General features: G+C 40.1%; 1 protein-coding gene across 1 annotated transcript; it reads right to left on the bottom strand.

Annotated features, from left to right (window-relative positions):
• Positions 1 to 45: 45 nt before the first annotated feature.
• On the bottom strand, positions 46 to 5,172 carry pex11a (peroxisomal biogenesis factor 11 alpha). The gene is made up of 3 exons (XM_062389360.1): positions 4,870 to 5,172; positions 4,581 to 4,696; positions 46 to 1,498 (listed from the first exon to the last, which is right to left on the bottom strand). Exons 1-3 carry the CDS (start codon positions 4,923 to 4,925, stop codon positions 930 to 932), a joined length of 741 nt encoding a protein of 246 aa, XP_062245344.1. The 5' UTR covers positions 4,926 to 5,172; the 3' UTR covers positions 46 to 929.
• Between the last annotated feature and the right edge of the window lie 15,426 nt (positions 5,173 to 20,598).

The following is a 20,598-nucleotide window of genomic DNA, read 5'->3' as shown; positions in this document are numbered from 1 at the left end:
CTTAAAAACCAGAATGGTCATTCACATTCATTGAAAAACAAATATGCAGCACAGCTTTAACACATTTTGATGTTTATTGAATACTGTTTTCTAAACGTTTCATTCAATATGACGGTCATCTGAACGGATGACACCATTACATGTGCTAAAAGTCACATGTAAATCACAGCTTTGAGGTCTTGTGTGTGTATAAGTAAGATTAATAAGGAAAAATAAAACACGTATCAATTCCCAAACTTTATAATAAGAATTTCAATGTAAACACAGTTTCTCTTTTTAAAATAGTGACACGATTATGATTTTTCAACAGCCACAAAGTCGAGTGTGCGCCATTATAGGCAGAGTAAAAATCTGTTAAAGGATCAGTGTGCAGTATTTAGTGGCGTCCCCTCAGAAAGCACTTTTGCATGAGAAGCAGCTGATTCATCATTTCGAAGGAGGTAAAACCTTTAGCAGCATTCAATCACAAACAGTGCACAAAGAAAGACGGCATACTTGAAGTGACACTGCCACCCGCATTGACACTTCTCTTTCTCTTGAAATACAAAATACAAAAGCGTGTATAAGAAAGTAGCCCTTCTATCACAAGTAAACTAGTTGTAAAACTGCTAGTGTCGTTTGCGGTTTCTCAAGAAGACAGGAATGCACATTGGTTAAGACTTGTTCTTAAATAAATTAAATAAATAAACTTTGAATATTTCGCATATAAATTTGATTTGTTCCCCTTTAAACCTGTGATTTAAACACAAACGTCATTTTATCATAAATGTTAGAAATGTGCCTGTGGTGTGTGTCACTAATCTCGTTGTGCACTGGGTTAACCCCAGCCCACCATTACAGCTCCAGCTAACCGACACCAATAATCAACACCTATCACAATCACCTTCTGACCTGCAGTCAGTCCGTAAGCTTTATCTGCACCTTTGTTATCATGGTTTTATATTTAAAGTGGGCTTTGCGATGGTCACTATTCCGATCAGTGAGGATACCAGACCACAAAAGGCCACCACTCCTGCATTTGATGGGTAAATTCCCAACCTGTCTAACGGACTGAACAGATCACAAACGTTTTTCAGGGTGTCCAAGGCAACAGCCGGGTGCGACTTAAGGCTTTCAAACAGCAGAAAGAGAAACGCATCCAACTGAGGAATGACAACTTCTGCCACTTCAGGATTCTCGCTGAGGTGCAGAGACATTTTCCGTCTAAAGTCTTTATCTTTTGCTTTCTGCATCATTAACTGGAGCACCACATAAAGGTCTCTAGTCACATTCATAATCACTGCGAGGAAGTAGCAGCGGGAGGAGGTTAGGCTCCAACTTTCCTGGTTGATGTCACGGATAAGACCAACACTTCTGGCCCAAAGTACATTGTCGCAGATAAGGGAGAGGGCGCGGTTGATGTTGGCTGCAGTGAGGCACAGGCACAGCACTCGGTCAGAGAGTCGCAGGGATCGTTTGGCAGCCTCGACGGAATTCACTGCGTTTCCGAGCTTCAACACTGACGAAGGAGGGACAAAAAAAAAAAAAGGGGCATGAGCGCAGTAATCAATCATATATGAAATGTCATTTCAATCAAACAACAACATCTTGTTACTTTTGCCTCTGACAGAAAGAGGTCATGGTCTCAATGTATTCACATTGTGTGCATGCTATATTTGAACCACTTCATGCTGAGGCTCGTTCTTCCGTATGAGAGGGTTGACAGCTAGGAGTTTGAGCAGCGCCCTGATAGGTGGGATTGGAGAGCTCCCCGCCTCTATAAGGACAGGTGTGGGCAATTACTGCCTCTTTGTCTGATGCCTGGTAGATGGTGACTGCCGTGTTTGTGCCGGTAAGGGGAGACGGGGAGAAAGCGGTTTTATTTTTCTGCTTGAAATCTAATGAGGTGTCTTGTACATTCAGTTGTGTGGCTGTGTGTCGACCCAGATTTCTGTGGCCACGTGTTTGAGAGAAGATTCAGGGTTTGCCTCTACCCTGTTTGAGCCACAGCACAGAGTCCATTGTCACTGTAAAGTAGGGCCCCATATTAAGGAAGGTAATTAACAGCAACGTGAAGGGAGATCTCTCTGGCTCTTGATTTTGGCAGCTGGACGACCTATGGGGAGTAGTCATGGGATGTCTATTGGGGTTTGCTATAGAAATCCATTATTTAATAAAGACTCCATTGTGAAAAGAATGCACGTCTCCACTCTTATTGAACTCCCAAATTTGATTGTGTCAATCCACACCTAGGTCATCGGGTCTAGTATGAAACATAGGCTGTTTTAAAGACAAATCTGAAAGCAAGTTGTTGGTAACATCAAGATGTAAATTCTCCTTTAAAAGCTATATTTGTCCTGAATGTCTCCTTCCCCCACAGGCGAGCCAGGCACAGAGGCAGCTGAGCTGCAGCTGCGATACAGTAAAGATAACCAAGTTGTGCCCCTATGGAGTCCTGCTTCTCCTTGGCCTGCCCCTGGGCAAGGTCTTTATCTCCTGACCCTGGTTTAAGGCGGTGCATCCGCCATCATTTCCATGTGGAACAAATCAAGTCAGTCGATTGAATAATTTAATTATTCAATCGACTGACTTGAAGAGCACCACGTGGTTAACTCCAAAAAGTCTCAGTATTCACTGCAGGTTTTCACGATCTACGGGCAGTCTGGGCCAGTGTCGGGTCACGATTGTTGCACACGGTGGAGTCGCCCAAACAGAGTCCATCTTAGCTCACTGGGAAAAAGCTGCAGATTTCAACACAGACACAAACGGCCATAAACCTGGTCTAAGCCTTAGGGCTGGAGTCCATGGACAGAAAAGGGATTGTTTCCAATGATGGCTTCTCAACCTGAGAAACATTCACTGCAACTTGTTGTGCACTTTTACAGAGTGCAAACGAAAGGGAAACCTCCTAGAATAGCCACAAATGTTAGTTTTTATTTTTATTGTTTAATGGCAGCGGTGCGGCCACCCACCCTGAAATAATGATAATCACAAATGTTGATACATTTCCTTCATATATACAACCTTTTCTCTATGATGTTGCTATACATTAAAATCAATAAAATGTAATAAGTCAAAGATAGTACTTTAACATAAAATGTTCAAAGGCACTTTGTTGTGTTCGAGGTCTGGGAGAAGATTGCCTTGGACACTAAACTTTGTGAACAGCAGATATGACTCAACTATTGACCAAAAAGACAAAACTCGATGCAAGGTTCAGAAACGACTTGAGCTGTTGCTTCGTTTTACTCGGTTGCTGCCTCGTTGGACAGTTGATTTCCTCCATGCTGATGAGATATTAATGAGTTATTGGACAAGGAGCAGTGAGAGGATGTTTGAGGTTGAATCTGCCGTGAGTCTTTAGATCAAAATTGATTGCTATAGATTATGACGCAGACAGACCCTTGTGCTATTATATATTCAGCAAAGGAGGGATGAGAGGAGACGCAGGCTTTATTGCATTCCATTTTTACATGTGAGCTTCTGAATATCATCAATCTGTAGAAAAATAACAAAGCTGCCCTCCTGAGGACCTCAGTTTCAATGTTTAAGTCATTTATAAAGCAAAATTTGTTTTGCTGGATCCAACTTTTAATGTTAGGACCTGCTGCTTTTCTCGTATTGGAAATTTCAATTAGACTGTTGATCAAACCAAAAGTTTCTACATCTCACTTCAGTTAGTAAGAAATTAAGTGGGTATTAAATCATAGCGAGGCTAAAAATCATTCAAAAATAATTGATTGTGTGCAACTCAATAATCAGCAGCTACTCGAGCAATAACCTTTTATAAGGCTTCTCAATCTTAGTTAACAGGATTTGTATTTGTTTTTATTTTAATTTCCTCTCGTTCCACGGCCCATTCTGGCTGTAACCATTTCCTTTTATATATTATTTCAAAAAATACCCTATGCCTGGTCACACTTGCATGTAAGTGGACAAGATATGGCACATTAAAACTGAATGGGACCTTAATATCAAGTAAACTTCCAATGATCTTGTCAGTATTCTGCCTTAAAAGGTGACAAAGTCCTAAAATGTGTGATAATGACCAAACTGTCAAGCACAACATGAATTCGCAGAATTAAAAGTTCTCCATTTGAGAGAGGTAGTTGTTTGCAGTCGTTATATACACAGACTAATTTCTCTGACAATGATATATAACATCTTTTTCCCTTTTTTATTTCCCGGTTGAGGAGGTTGACTCATGTTCAAAAATCCATTATAGTCTCCAAATAGCTCTAATGAGATGGATCACACTTATAACGAACCATCGGTGTGTGCTGCTTCTGTATATCGACCTTCTGCCTTTGGTAGATAATGGTGTCTCATTTGTAAATGGCCTAAATGTAAAGGTCCCTTTGTTCCAATTTGAATTCATCTTAAACAGTTTTTTAAAGTCCTGTAGTTCCCCTTGATCATAATAGTGGATCAGGATGAGAGCCCCCTTGTGGTAATTTGTTTCTATGGATAGATGTGTTTGGAATTGCACCAGCAGATGAGTGCTCTTCGATGGGCAGGTCTGTAATGGATTCTGAACCCCACATTGCCCGTAGCTCCTCGCAGATCCCTTCATCACTTCACAGCTGATAGTGAATACTCACATTTTCGTCCAGCACTGATGTTGGCTTCCACAATCTTCAGTTTGGCCACAAGCTGCTTCCTCTGGGAGTTGCTGCGGAGTAGATGTGTGGAGAGAGCACACGCGAACTGGGTGGCTCTGAAATAAACACACACAAGCACACACAGTTCGTAGTTGTCTTCAGGTGAACATGGAGACAGGTGGTGGGGAAACGAAGGCGACCTCTGATCCACTAACCCGCTCCTCGTGTTTACTGATAAAACAAACTAACCCTGAAAGTATCAGTCCCAGTAACACATACTTATACTCACGAGAACACGCGGTCTTTTCCTTGACTAATACTTGTGAATTTCACCACAGTGTCCATTGTTAATTTGAACGAGAACAAGTTGTTCCAGATTAGCTCTCGACAGAAGAACCGACCCGGGGACACACGCTAACGTGACGTCTCTACCCCGTCGGCAGTGACCGGTGTCGTTGTGAGCAGCTGCAGTAAAGGAGCTTCTTCTGGAGGCGACTCGAGCTAAGAAACCAAACTTCTTCCAATTCTTCTTGGGGAGAAATTGACAGTCGCTTCGGGTTGACCCACGGGGGCGGGGCAAAAAGTGCAATTGTTTCACTACGGACAGCTTTGTGAACGGACCAAAAGACCGAGGGGGTTTAAGGGACGTGCCGGCCCGTCGAGATTTGTTACTATGGTAACTCTACATTTTTACAAAATATAACGTTAAACGGGTTGAAGAAGAGTTCGCGAGGAAAGACTTATTTAAATTTAAAATAAATATATATTAGCAGATAAAAAAATCTCAAAACAATCTACTGTAATTTCCACTGTAAAGCATCTATCTGAATGTAACCGGATTGGATTTGACTTGATACTCTGTGTCTGAAAATACTCTGAAAATGACATCTAAAGCAGAAGATCAAGAGCCTCTCAAGGCAAACTCTTATTCACCATAATTATTATTTCCTGGGTGGGGGATCTTAAAGGGTTTTTCTTCTTCTTGCCCTCACTAAATACTTTCCATTTTTTCAAATGGGATTTTCCACGAAAGCTACTCACTAAGGCTTCAGTTGACCTGTTTGTGTATTTATACACAGCCTAACTTTCTGTGCTTCCAGCCGTTTTCTGCCCTTAAGAACATTCACTGATACTGTAACTGAGCCCTGTTCAACACAAAGCAGTAGTCACAAACCATTTCAAACCCAAGGTCACTTTTTAATTCCAAACGTAAGCTGAGATCCACCACCTTGATATCTTCCAAAAATAAAACACTCAGGATAGTCATATTTATTCTTTTTACAATTTCTGTTAAAGGTTCAATGTACGGGCATAGAAAGACAGTTATGTAACTTTATCTTTTCAATGCACAATATTCATATTATCAATTCATGATTACAGCATCTGTTCAATGACAGTATTTAGCATCTCTGTTCAGCTAGTTCTCCAGAGGAGCAGCTATGACACAATGTCATGACTCTGGACTCTATACTTTAACTTCGACTGTGAGGATCAAGTCCTATGGGATTTTTATTGTTTTGGTTGTTTGTTGAAACTTTGTTTGATGACTCTTCCTGTGTTTCTTTGTGTTTGGATTTATGTTTCTTTTTAAGTTCTGTGTTGTATCTCTAAATTTGTCTCCTCATGTATTACTTGACTTCCTGTCTAGGTCCTGTTTCCTGCCCCTGTGCTTGTCTGCACCTGATCCTCACGTGTTTCACCTGTGTCCAATGACCTCTGCCTCCACTGTGTATATTAGTGTCTGTGCTTCCCTTTGTGTCAGTGTATTGTCGTCGTCTCACATCACTGCCTTTCCCCACATCAGGGTTAGTCACGGTCTTTTGGTTTCTTGTCTGATCCATGTTTTCCATCGTCTTTTGTCTCCCTAGTGTTTTCTATGTTTTTTCAGTTGAGACTTTTTGAGGCAGTTTCTTGTTTTCTGGTGTTTTTTCTGTTTGTGCACTTTTGGGTCCACCTGCTCCTTCGACTTGGACAACACAGGCTTTGCCTTGAATATGGACATGAATTAATATTGTGGGTCATTTATACTAACTGTATTTACCTTGTCTTATACAGACATTAATATAAACATTTGTTTTGTCATAGGCTGATTTGAGCCCTGAGGAAACTTTGGGCACTTGACTATATGCTTCAGGATCTGTGTCATTCTTAACATAGGTCTTTGCATCGTATTTGCAAATGTACACAGCCTTTCCTTCTACATTGGCTGGGGTGAAATGTCTTCACACATGAGATAGTGCATGTGGAAGAAAAAAGCTTGTAAAAAAACACTAATGCAATGCTAGAGATATAAAAAGTTGGCCAAACAATTGGAATCGTCTTTAAAAATATTTTACAATTGATGGATAAATGAATAGAAAGAGGTTAAATGGACAGATGAACAATCCTCAATCAGCATATTAAAATATTTTCCACAGTTATATCATCAAAACTTACCTGACTACTCCTGCACACTACAGCAGGCCTCAATAGCCCTGCTGTAGTGTGCAGGATGCTGGGAATTATCTGCAAGTGATGGAGAAATGCACAGTCCAGGGTTGAAATTCACCGAGCAGCATGTGCTGCATTCCATACATCTTTAATATAGAGTTTTGAATGATGTTTTTTTTGCTCAGCGTTTAATTTGCGTTTATATATATTTTTTTAAATTTCCCAAAATTCCCGAGCTGAATATTCCCAAGGAAAGTTTCCGGAAAGTTTCCGGAAATTTACTGGAAAGTGTCCGCCCCTTTGCAACCCTAGTTGCAACCCCTCATGTTTGACATGTATTGGGACCTCTCTCATTCTGTTCAATCCCCTGATCACTACTGGGCAGACTCTGGCTCCAGATGTGTAAGATGGTAGCGTTTGCTTCTGGGATATTTTAAATTAATTTGTGGAAAGTGGGAGGAAGTGTAGAAACGTCATCCATCTTTCTATAAAGTTTATGACTTTGACATGTTTCTCGAGTTCTTGAGCGTGGGGGTTAAACTGTATGTGATATAGCCTTTAGTGCCTTTAATTGGTCACAATTGTTATTCCTCCTTATTCAAAAAAGTCCAGGTCTACTGCTATAACAAGTTGGAAATGCAATCATTTTAGATAGCTTTAATCTAAACAAAAGCTTTATATAATACCAATAATATAATACCACCTCTTGTAAACCATGAACAAACTAGAATGCCACTCAGACTTCCTCCATCAAGGCAATAGAGTCACTTCAACCTCGATCAACTGCACCACTTGGCACAAAGTGATCAAAAACACCCTCTTGCAATGGTGAAGAGTGTGAATATCCTGAATCTACACAGAAATGTATTTGTTTGCTTCTTATACTGTGTCTCATCCTTGTTTCTTCAAAATCAACTTGGTAGTTTCCCAATAGGGAGGAAAGTGTAACTTTCATGGCAGATGTAGTAATCTCTCACTGAATTGGATCATTACCACATTTGTAAAAAAAAAAAAATGGCCCGGTAGCTGCAGACAATATCTGACAGGGCTGCATAGTGGAAGTTATTCCTTAATTTTCTAGGATTTAATGGAAGCGACTTGACCGGCCTCATCACAGCACAGCTCAAATCTCGCAGAGTTTAAATTACAAGTTGTTTGTGAGCTCGGTGAAGTGATTATAATTTGATGCTTGAGAAACACTTTTGGGTTGCTAATGCACTGTCTCCACTATCGGGGTATTTGTCCAGTTCATGTTGTGTGTCCATATATTGAGTCCAGCCTTATGAATGTGTCTGAAAGCGTTGGACTTCAATGTAGAGTTTCTAAGTCCTGTGGGCTCTTTATAGTTGAGGTGGCTCTGCATAGCAATATCAGCTGCACTCATTTCCATAAAAGTCATAAGAGTGGAGGGGCAGAACAAGTGACCTTGAATATGTTTATATATGAACCCTTTTGATGAACATTTTCTCATATACAGTATCTCTTCAATTATAGTTTTCATTATTATGGAATAAATGCATTTCTCAGTTAACGCGAACTTCAGAGTACAGCTTTGGATTAAAATTAATTACTGCCTGCCAATCAATACGATTGCCATTTCCCAAAACTTGAACAGAATACCAGATGATGTTGGGAGTCCAAATAAAGAGAATCTATGGGAAAAAATCTATTAACAGGGGATAGAAATGACTAGTTATCAAGTTAGAGGGTCACTCAGTAGAGTGAATACATCCAAGTAATTGTTTGAGGATTCAAGAAAATGTCTCAAAATTCTAAGCAAAGTGAAATAGCAATTCTTATATCAGTCCCGATCCTGACCTGCACCAAGATTAAATGGGTGCTTCCCTCTTCTATATCATATCCTTCCACCAAATTTCATGTTAATCTATCAAGTAGTTTCTGTGTGATCCTTCTAACTAACAGACATCGAACAAACACAATGGAAGACATAACTTTTTTGGCAAAGGTAGGAGTATTATGTTGCATGTGAATCGTTTAATTAGTAACTGGTAAACTGAGTTTTATCGCAATCTGGGTTATGGCAGAGAGAACCTGTTTAGAGAGTGTAAATAATTAATGCTGAAATGTCAATTAAGTAAATCTTATGTTAAATGTTAAAGGACATCTACCCAATCAGTCATGTCAGGATGGAAGTAACTGGTTTAATCTTTTGAATTAGTGTACAGAGCCTGAAGCAGTGGGGGGGGGGGGGGGGGGGGGGGGGCTGATAACCTTACCTTGCATCAAGGGAACTTTTCTGAGAATAGTCTTTTGTTGCCTGGCAACAGAAGGTTCTGAGCACTACCCGCTGTTTCTGAAACGTATGCATTTCGTCTTAAGGTGCTGACCGTGGAGTTTCCAAACCACTTATACTGAGACTTTGGGACACTTTCAGTTTAAATACATGTTTTGACTCTGTGACTTTTGGAAACCATTTCTTTCACACCAGATCAGTCAAAGCTCGACTTCCAGCTGTGAATGCAAAATGGAAAACAACATTTCCATGTTAGTGGCCTTTTCTTTCAGCTAGTTCTACCAGTTCAAACAAGAAACTCCATGCTCCTACCTTTCACCATTTTTCTTTTTTGTTAGTATTTTCCTACAACTTAGCAACCAACTGAGCAGGCAGTCTGTTTCCTGGTTACACCGGCATGTGTGTCACCAATCGATGTGAAAAGCCATGTGATGTGTGTCTTCGCTATGGGCAACGATAATTTCTGCATGTACAAATTCTTTGTCTCGGCGGCAATTGTTTAACTTTAAAACATGATTTTTAAAATGAAGAGGTATTTCTGATGGAGATAGAGTTAGGGTTCAAGGCCTGCTGAGGTCTTTCTTTTAGCATTACAGATATCTTGTTTGAGTAGGTGGGCAACCGGCATATTGGGGGGGGGGGGGCGTTTGAGCAGACGTTCTGTAATGTGACTTCAACTATTAAACGGCTGGTTACTGCTTAGAGGTACTGCTTAGAGAGAGAAGGGAGTATCTGTGGAATAAGGCACTATTCTCCTGTATAGATATAATGTAATATACAATATATATATATATATATATATATACATATATATAACTATTTAATTAAACAAATCATTGTAAATCCACTTACTTTACTTCCCTTGTGACAGGCAGTTATGTTTGAATTACTCTTTGTTTGCTTGTTTGTGTGGATCCAGACAAAGATCCAAATTGCAAAACCAGTAAATGTGATATGGTGATAAAGAAGACAATTAGCCTTGGTGGAGGAATGTGGTTTCTGACTGCCCCTAGTCATATCGGCATGGAGTATATTTTTTTAATGTAGTGTGCAAAGGTTTAACAATGGAAAAACAGAAACACAATTAACTATTTATTGTTCTTTCTGATATTCTCAAATTATAATTTAATCCACCCTGTGATGGTTTCCTATGGTCTCAGTTATTTTTAAATAGTATGAGAGATGCAGTAGCTATTATCCACAGTGTTGCATGAATTCACTGGTTCATTAGAATATATTAATTTTTATGATAAACCTAATCAAGTGAAATTTAATATACATTTCGAGACCAAAACACAAGAATCGATGTAATAAGATACAAAACAAACAATAGACCAGACCAAAGTGTGACCATAAATACAGCACAGAAACACAAGCAATACATTTATAGGCATATCATGAAGACCTCACGGCCAAAGGGGAAAACAAGATGTGAGGCCATTTTCTAAAGTGTCAGCTGTGGGATTAGATCTGATGACGGGAGGGAGGCTGAACCATCATGAAGGGGCCAGCGAAGGAGTCTTTTTCAAAGGAACCAAGGGCCCTTGCGGCTGAATATAAGCGTAAGAGTTCGGGAATATAAGTGGGAGCTATGCAAAGAGAGACTTAAACCGAAGAGAAAAAGTCAAGCGCAGAGCGAAAAAAATTCTAAAATGAAGATAAGTGCACACTCAGCTGATATGCTGCGTAACCAGTCCCAAGCCAGACAACAGCTTTCTATTTTGTGCTTTGGATTTCTGAGAATTTATGAAAAGACATGGTTGGTGTTCAGACGTATGATATTGTTATGGTTTGTGTGCAGATCATCAGATCGTTTCTTTCCCCTTAATTTTCCGAAGAGCCAAACAGACGTCTGTAGAATTGTTGGATTTTATCCTGGTTTTGCAGTCAGGACAGTGCTGGGTTATTAATATGCACTAGAAATGTTTGTCTTAAAGCGTTTGTGACTCAATCACTATAGTTTCTCCCATTTGGCTGGAGTTTATTTCTTTGATGAATGGCAATGTTCAGGAAAAGTTTCTTTATTTCTCCACTCGAATGCATTTGTGTATTGTGTCTAGTCTAGCAGCATCAAATAGCTCTCATTAAGAGGATCTCTCTATCCTCACGTCCCAGTGTTTACAGCTTCTCATACCCAGATTGTTTCGAGTCTTTACGTGCGAGCACAAAAACCAGACAGCCATCCCAAATCGAAAAATATGAAGACAATCAAAGGAAATAACTCCTCGTTAGAAAGCCATTATGTTTCTGGAACAATTAGCATTTATAACACATTGAGACTTGATATCAATTGCAAACTTGAAGTACAGAGCCTTGATTCAGGGTCGGGTTTATTAGAGGTAGATGCTGAAGTCACAGCAAGTAAAACAAGTTTTGCATTGCTAGAAATAAAAATATTATTAAAAATATAATATTATCTATCTATTCTTGAATTTATTGGCACATTCTTGGCTGAATTCTGGATTATTTGGAAACACACAGAGGGTATATTATACTTTGCAGGCTAGAATACAAAGAGTGACAGATAATATGCTCTGAGTGTGACTCTGAATGCGGATCCATACAGAGATGGTGCACTGGAAAAAAAACAACCCACCTCTTTCGCAGTGACGGCAGACACAGTAGAGAGAAGTCACACAACCAACCACACACAGCGTTGTTGTTTGCAGTTTACTGTAGTGTGACAGTGGTATTTGAACAAATGCTCCGCTGCCGATATAAAAACAAAAAATGGGAAAGGGGGACAGAAAGTATGACTGTCTGTTTGAACAACAACAATCCGCTGCCTGATTCATGCGTTTCAAATGTTTGATTAATTGCTATAAATCGATTTTCTGTCTCTCTTTCACTCTTCTCGACCTCTACTCTACAAGTAGTGCAGTTTATTATTTAGGTTAATAATAACAATGTGATGAGCACCTATAGTCCCTGTTTAGGTGCGACTAACGATCATTGTTCACTGTGTGATAACAGCTGTAAGTCTGTTGTAGCAGTTGCAGCAAGGAGGCAGTGAAAGAGGAGAGAAGTTGGTATCACTAGAGGAGCAGATTAATGACTTAATCACACTGAATGATAAATATTGACAGTTATAAGACATGAAGTGGTTTGTTTTCTAAATTCAATTTAATATGCAGCATGAGCAAAATGGGACATTTTGTTGCAGCTACTTTAGTGACAAGCAAATGTACATAAATAATTTTGAAATCATCTAGAATATTTGACCATGCCATTCCACCTCATCTCCCCAATGTTCAACCAAAGCTACGCCTCTGCACAGGAGGATGACTTTAATGTGTCAGAGCCTGACACCTCGTCTCCACGTAGCCCTGTGACCTTTGTTGAGCTGTGATACTGTATAATTAATTAAATATAAACATGTTCAGACCCTTTATCACAGTTAAAAAATTGTACATGACAAAGAAAAATTATTATTCATTCATTGTCACATTCACATACAGTTGTGCACTTTTATCATATATATTGATGATTATATATTCAAAACAATGTGCTGTCACCAGTTCTTTTCCCGATATTGCTCCAGGGGACCAGGTGGCGCCCCTTGGTTTCTCTAACCATGCGTAAAATAAATGCTTTTCTGCTTTGAACACTAGTGGGCAGAGTCCATATCTGAAAAAGAATTGCAGACATGAAACACTTTCTGCTCTCCTCCGGGACAGAACGGAAACATCCAGTTTCCACAGCCAGAGGCAATATATGTGAACTGGAAACAGGCTTTAAACTCAGCTCAGTTTGAGTTTGTTTCATGCAGTGGCTTCTTGGGAAGGAACGTCTGTTTAATAACACAATAGTTTCACAGTTTTGATTTGCTCTATAATCCTGTCTCGGCCTCCCGGCTTCCTGATTGCTAGCTTGCCTGTTCACTTGCCATCAGTGAATATCGATCATCAACTAATCAGCACTACAGTTTATCCCCCCCCCCCCACCCCCCCATCTTCATCCCAAAATCACCTCATCTTCGCTGGTCATCAGCCACCCTCAATCCCCTTCCTCATCAGCCTCGTCCCCTTCTGGCCAGTACTTGAGCTGATGACAGGTTTCAATCCGTTATCTCCGTTATTAACCAGCTTGGAAGCACGGTACTAAGAGTTACCATGGGGATTTACCCCGGGAAGAAGTGAACCAACCTCCTAAAACTGAAAAGGTACCGTCCGTGATAAACACAAACCCTGCTCCAGAGTGCAGGCCTCTGGACTAAATATACCAATAATAATAATAACAAAATCAAAAGGACAAAAAATCACAGAATGCCCCTAGAAAACACCTTCCTGCACTGTACCTGCCTTTCAACAAGAACTAATCTATACAAGCCAAGACCAGACCAACTTTGTACAGAGCCTATCTCAGAATATGCCACAACATCCACCCTGCCCAGAAACAACTTGTCCTTATTTATCATCATTCAAAAGTGACAACCCTCTCAAAGCAGGCGTCACCCTGCAGGAGATAATATATAATCTAGTGACATTCGTCCACTCTCCCTCTCCCCCAAGTCTTCCACAGCATTTTGTTTTGATTTCTACATTTCCATTTCATCTCTTAAAATAAACATATGTGTGGCCTTCCCTACTTTGTCCATCTGTAAGCCAGGTTGTGACAATTTGTGTAAGACAATTACACATATCATGAATGGATCACTATGACATTATGTAATTATCACCTTGTGATAGATTCTAGTTCAAGCTGTGTCTCAATCCACGGTACATATCTTTCTGAGGCTGCACACAAAGACCAAGTGCGTCACAGTGCCACGACTCGTCTGCAGCATCTCGATGACGCTTATACTGTAAGTGCGGCTGAAAAATGCGTCCTTTCATCCGAGAGCCTCTTACAGGTGGATCCTTCTCGTAAGCAGATGAGCATTAGTAGACCAAAACTACCGATGCTTACACTTCAGAATGTAAATATCAGGGTTTAACTCCGAACAGCAGTTCACATAAATAACAAACAAGGGGCATTTAAACATCCTGTTGTGTCCAATTGCCGCTCTGTTGTTGTTAGGTAAGGTGAGTTGAGGGCAGAACCAGTTCATTTTGGTATAGCCTTCAGGGTCTATGCGGCTCACACAGGCCACATCCTCCTTGGACTGAGTAGGCCGCGTCCTTTCAAAGGGACATTTCATCTTCTCTCTGGTGGAGCACGTATACCACAAATACAGCCGAGTCCTCACTGTTGAGTCCGGAGTTCAAAACCCGCTGGAGCCTTTTGATGTACGTCATCCTCTCTATGTCCCTTCCCTTTCTCCATTTAAATAAAACTATTTCGACATGTCTCTTATGATTGAAAACAAATGATAAATTCAAGGACAAAATGACGTACAACACATGTACACTACCGTTCAAAAGTTTGGGGTCACTTAGAAATTTCCTTGTTTTTTAAAGAAAAGCACAGTTTTTTTCAATGAAGATAACATTAAATTAATTAGAAATACACTCTATACATTGTTTATGTGGTAAATGACTATTCTAGGTGGAAACGTCTGGTTTTTTAAGAAATATATACATAGGTGTATAGAGGCCTATTTCCAGCAACTATCACTCCAGTGTTCTAATGGTACATTGTGTTTGCTAATCGCCTTAGAAGACTAATGGATGATTAGAAAACCCTTGAAAACCCTTGTGCAGTTATGTGAGCACAGCTGAAAACTGTTTAGCTGGTGAGAGAAGCTATAAAACTGGCCTTCCTTTGAGCTAGTTGAGTATCTGCAACATCACATTTGTGGGATTATACTCTCAAAATGGCCAGAAAAAGAGAACTTTCATGTGAAACTCCCCAGTCTATTCTTGTTCTTAGAAATGAAGGCCATTCAATGCGAGAAATTTGGAAGAAACTGAAAATGTCCTAGAACGGTGTGAACTACTACCTTCAGAGAATAGCAAAAAGGGTCTCTAACCAGAGTAGAAAGAAAAGTGGGAGGCCCTGGTGCACAACTCAGCAAGAAGACAAGTATATTAGAGACCGTAGTTTGAGAAATAGATGCCTCACAGGTCCTCAACTGGCAGCTTCTTTAAATGGTACCCGCAAGACACCAGGGTCAACGTCTACAGTGAAGAGGCAACTCCGTATGCTGGCCTTCTAGGCAGAGTGGCAAAGAAAAACCCATATCTGAGACTGGTCAATAAAAAGAAAAGATTGATATGAGCAAAAGAACACAGACATTGGACAGAGGAAGATTGGAAAAAAAGTGTTATGGACAGAAGAATCAAGGTTTGAGGTGTTTGGATCACACAGAAGAACATGTGTGAGATGCAGAACAGGTGAAAAGATGCTGGAAGAGTGCATGATGCCATCTGTCAAGCATGGTGGAGGTAATGTGATGGTCTGTGGCTGCTTCGGTGCTGGTAAAGTTGGAGATTTGTACAAGGTAAAAGGGATTTTAAATAAGGAAGGCTATCACTCCATTTTGCAATGCCATGCCATACCCTGTGGACAGCGCTTGATTGGAGCCAATTTCCTCCTACAACAGGACAATGAACCAGCGCACACCTCCAAATTATGCAAGAACTATTGAGGGAAGAAGCAGGCAGCTGGTGAGCTGTCTGTAATGGAGTGGCCAGTATGGCACGCAAGAAGTGCCCATCAAGCCAATCCATCTTGTAGGAGGGGCTTCAGGAAGCGTGGGCTGACATTTCTACAGATTACCTCAACAAATTAACAGCCAGAATGCCAAAGGTCTGCAATGCTGTGATTGCTGCAAATTGAGCATTCGGTGACGAAAGCAAGGTTTGAAGAACAAAATTAATATTTCAAATAAAAATCATTGTCTCTAACCTTGTCAATGTCTTGACTATATTTTCTAATCATTTAGCAACTCATTTGCTAAATAAAAGTGTGAGTTTTCATTGAAAACACGAAATTGTCTGCGTGACCCCAAACTTTTGAACGGTAGTGTACATGCACAGCTGAGTTGAAAAAAAAAAAGAATCCTTATGATCTTGTCGATTGCCTTGGAAATCTTCATACAAGTAAAAAGATAATTATAAAAGCTATTTGTGTAGGGTGTGAATGGAATCATTGCGGGCGTGATACAGTGATTTATAACCACATGAACTATAAACTCTGGTGTCTGTTCCTAAAAACTCAACCAACCCAAAATAGGGAGCTTGACAAAATGCACAACACACAATATCTTTCAAAAATACTTTAGACGTTATGTAAGAATGTGCCCTCCACCTGTATTTATCTGTCTCTCATATTGCAGCATGACAGTGTCAACTTGTCTCATGGAGGTTTATTTGATATTCAGCCCTCATATGAATCCTGGGTATCCGCTTTTGATAACGTTGTTCTCAACAGGACGGGACCTGGATGTGCAGTAAACAGAGAAATGACTTACTCTGATCAGGAGCGGTTCTCAAGTGTGCTTTCTTATCTGAATTTTTTGTTCTATTGACATTGTAATCAGTGTTACATAGGTGGCTATGCTTGATAATACTTCCCCTTTCATCAGTGTGTATTGTCAATGAATTATGGAAGCAGGTAAGTGAAGAACAGAACAGAAAGGTTCATAATTTGTATATGACTTGTATCCTGACCTATTTTGTTGATTTTCATGATTTGCTCAGTTGGTTTTTATTCTCTTATCAGTTGCTTGAACACAAGAATTTGCCAATGTGGAATCAGTACTTTCAAAAACTTTTTCCTACCTGGATTGATCTGTCCAAAAATCCAAGAGTCTCCCTACCCTGTCTAGTGCCCCTGAGCAAGGCACCTTACTCCCCCAACATCTGCTCCCCGAGCACCGTACATGGTCGCTCACTGCTCTGTGTGTCCTGCACCAGATGGGTCAAAAGCAGAAGTGAAATTTCCCTACCTGCATGAGTGTGTAATTGCATATCTGTGCATGTGTTTGGGACAAATAAATGCATCTTAATCTTCAACAGCTTCACCGAGGAGCTGTGAGGGCGGCAGGCTGCTTCTTAGCCTGCATGTCATCCATGTCGGTGGACGGGAGCTACTTATGTCTCTAATTTGTAGAAAATGGGTCTGACCTTCCCACTTGAATGAATTTCTTTGGTGTATAATGTATTTCATTCATTACGTCTTTTGTTTCCAAAAGGAAGGTTGTTTTGTAGATATCTTAATATGCATTTACTTTAGAAAATATGTTTTAACCTTAAGATTTTGTGTTTTGTTTGAGTCCATTTAGCTCCCACAGAGAGCGTTTGAAGCATCCCAGGTGGTGACCCATCACCATTTCCTGTGTGTTTGTGTGTGTGTACATGTATGTGTGTGTGTGTGTGTGTGTGCTTGTGCTCGTGCTTCAGGGGGATTCTTCTCTGGCATAACTTGAAGTTCTCCTCTCCATCAGTAAACCTCAGCTCTGAACTCGTAACTCCCCCGCTCCTTATGTCTGTGAGATTGTATTATATTATTAGTCTGTTCACATTGTTAAGATTTGTTGATGGATGAAACCACGTCTTCTGCTTCTTAGTATAATGAACTCAAATGCCTCCTGGGTCCCTGGCTCTCATGGAAATAAAAAAGGAAAGACTTTCCTTATTTTCTTAATTAAATCGTTTGTCTGAAAGGTAGCATAATATTACACACTATAAATAAAGACATCAAATTAAACTTAAAGTGAAACAACGATTGGTGTGACAGCCAAGGTCCAATCAGAGCCCATCCTATTATAAACAAAAAACTAATTCCTTCATATCACAGAGCTTAATGTTGAGCTTTAGGATAATTTACACAACTTGTGTTTACTTTGTGCGCTGCAGTCAAACACAACCTGATTGAGAGGGGAACAGGTGGTGAGCTTCAAAGTGTAATGCAAATATAATCCCTACAGAGTTGGAGGAAATGAGCGATATTAAACGTGGAATTTACTTTGCGATTGATGAGATCCCAATCTTATAAACTTTAGGATTTATTAAATGTCATGTGATTCTCGCTCAGCCTCTGTCTTCAGGTACTTGCACTAATGACAGACATAACTGATTTTACCCAGTCCTCGTTGAGGATATTATTCACCATCATTTGGATGCTGCCTGCTCCCAGTGATGGACCAATAATCAGGTTTTTGCACCACACAATGATGTAACTCTCTAAAAATGAAATTCTGATACATACATTTATATATATATATATATATATATGATAAATTCTACATGTATCGGCTGTGGTTGCTTCTGAATACATAAGCACATACTGTGCACCTGTCAGTTCAGCAAGGTGGAAGATTTTGCCGTCTGAATAACTCACATACCCAGACACTAAATCTATGACTCAGTTCCATCCGTAAATATTAGAGTGAGACCCGACGAGCCGGAGTCAATCTCTGGATCAATGTCCCTGTGACAGTTTCACCTGCTGGGTTTTGTGTCACTCAGCAATATGATGCCTGTGAGGTGGATCTGTCGAGATTAACGTCCATGTCATCCTCCTTGGTATACGGCGTATGTGTCCCGGGTCACTGATGATTCTTTCTCTGCAAATATCCAAACAAGTATCTGTCATCCACATCTTGTCAGCTTTTACAGGTTCAGCAACCATGGCCTGCTCACTGCCGAGAACAAGAGCCCACACTGTGACTTCTAATTTGTCTCAACTATAAAGCCAGAGATTAATTATAGTCATGCTTGTGCATCTATGACAGGCATTAATGCATGATACATATTAATATGTGTGCAGGTGTAAGAGATAAATTAAAGTTGTATTCCTCCAATTTCATCCCAGACAATACGCTTTTAAGTGTCGGGGACTGCAGAATGTAGATAAACATAAAACATGATTGGTTCACATCTGGTGTATTGGAATGTTATTTTTCATCCTAAATTACTTAATTATCCAGATGACAGCTCTCTGGAGGAAACGTCAGGGAACCTTTCTAGGTTAAGCAACTTCGCAGAATTGTGTTGCTCACTAGTGTCACACCGGAATTTATCAGTTTGAGTGATAATGCATGAAATATCCTTGAACACGCTCCTTCTAATGACTTTTAGAAAAAATATTAATTTGGCGCTCATATGGCTTCATGTTAAACAGTGAGAAAGCTGCACAAAAGCACCTTCTGACATATGGCCTTATAACAGCAAAAAAACTGATCCTACTTAACTGGAAGAAGAGAGAGGTCCCTTCATTTAAGCATTGGTTGACTGATTTGACAGACACCTTGCATTTGGAGAGAATTTGATTTATTCTGAAAGACAAGTTGAGGGACTTTGATAAAATCTGGCAACCTTTGGTCTCTCATCTCGAAAGAAAATCTGATTGAGTCCCTAGTTGGATGCACTCCTTAGGGGGGTGGGGGGGGGGGGGTGATGGGAGGGTACGCACTGTTGTCTTTTTTCTTTTCTTTTTTGTCCTTTTTGTTTCATCTGTTTTGATGATGCAGGGCATTGCTTGTTTACTTGCTATTCTTTTTTGTCATTAGTATTTTTTGTCAGGGATTACTTTTTCACCTTCTGTAAAAACAAAGGAAAGCAACTGTATTTCTCCGCTCATTGTTATAGCTTTTTTTGTGATCACTTTGCCAAAAATGACTTGAATAAAGAACTAAATTAGTTTGTCAAAGTATTATTCCTCACAGGGAGCACATCTGCTGATGCACAACGGTCTGATCCAAACTGATCTTTAATTTGATGCTATGCAGACAGGGTGAAACATCATGATTTACAGTTTCGACTACCGCTTGATTGGTTGAGCGTGTGTATCGGTGGGACCTGGAACCCTTAATTCAAACCCCCGATGACTATACTGCACAAACTCTGGCTCTGAAGACGTCACCAGCTTGAGACAAAGATATCTTTGTCATGTCCGTGATATTCTGGCTTTCTTTTTGTACAGTGAAAGGAAGTGGAGATGTCCAATGGTATCAACACACAGTTGTTTGTACAGAGTACTGTAATTCTGCAATAAGGGACTTTTTCTGGACGTCTCCGTCCAGTCGGCTGTAAGTAGCTGAGGTTTTTATCAGTGATCACAGAAATCATAGCAGAGTAAGAGGTACAATTACTAAGAGGAAAACTTTCCCAGTTTCCAAGAATTGTTGTCTGAACATTTCATGGACTTTTGTAGATTTTGGTTTCACAAGCTGAGTATCAGGGTTTCGTTCTTTACTTTGAAAACACTTATACGAAGAAAAAGGTCTGAGCAGAATCCTCATTTCTGCTTCTATGGCTACGACAAAATAGAATTTTTTCTAACAATGTAAATCCTTGAAAACTCCATCTGCTCATATGATATGACTGAAAGCTCCAGGGCAGACGCTGAATGGAACAGACAGCGAGGACTGGGTATTTAAGGTGAGAGCGAGCGAGAGACAACTGCATCATTCTTTACTCTGCAGCATATCAGTGCTTTTGTAATTCA

The sequence above is a fragment of the Platichthys flesus genome, chromosome 6, assembly GCF_949316205.1.
Source record: "Platichthys flesus chromosome 6, fPlaFle2.1, whole genome shotgun sequence".
NCBI classification, from domain to species: Eukaryota; Metazoa; Chordata; class Actinopteri; order Pleuronectiformes; family Pleuronectidae; genus Platichthys; species Platichthys flesus.
This window is presented reverse-complemented; position numbering and strand designations above follow the sequence as displayed.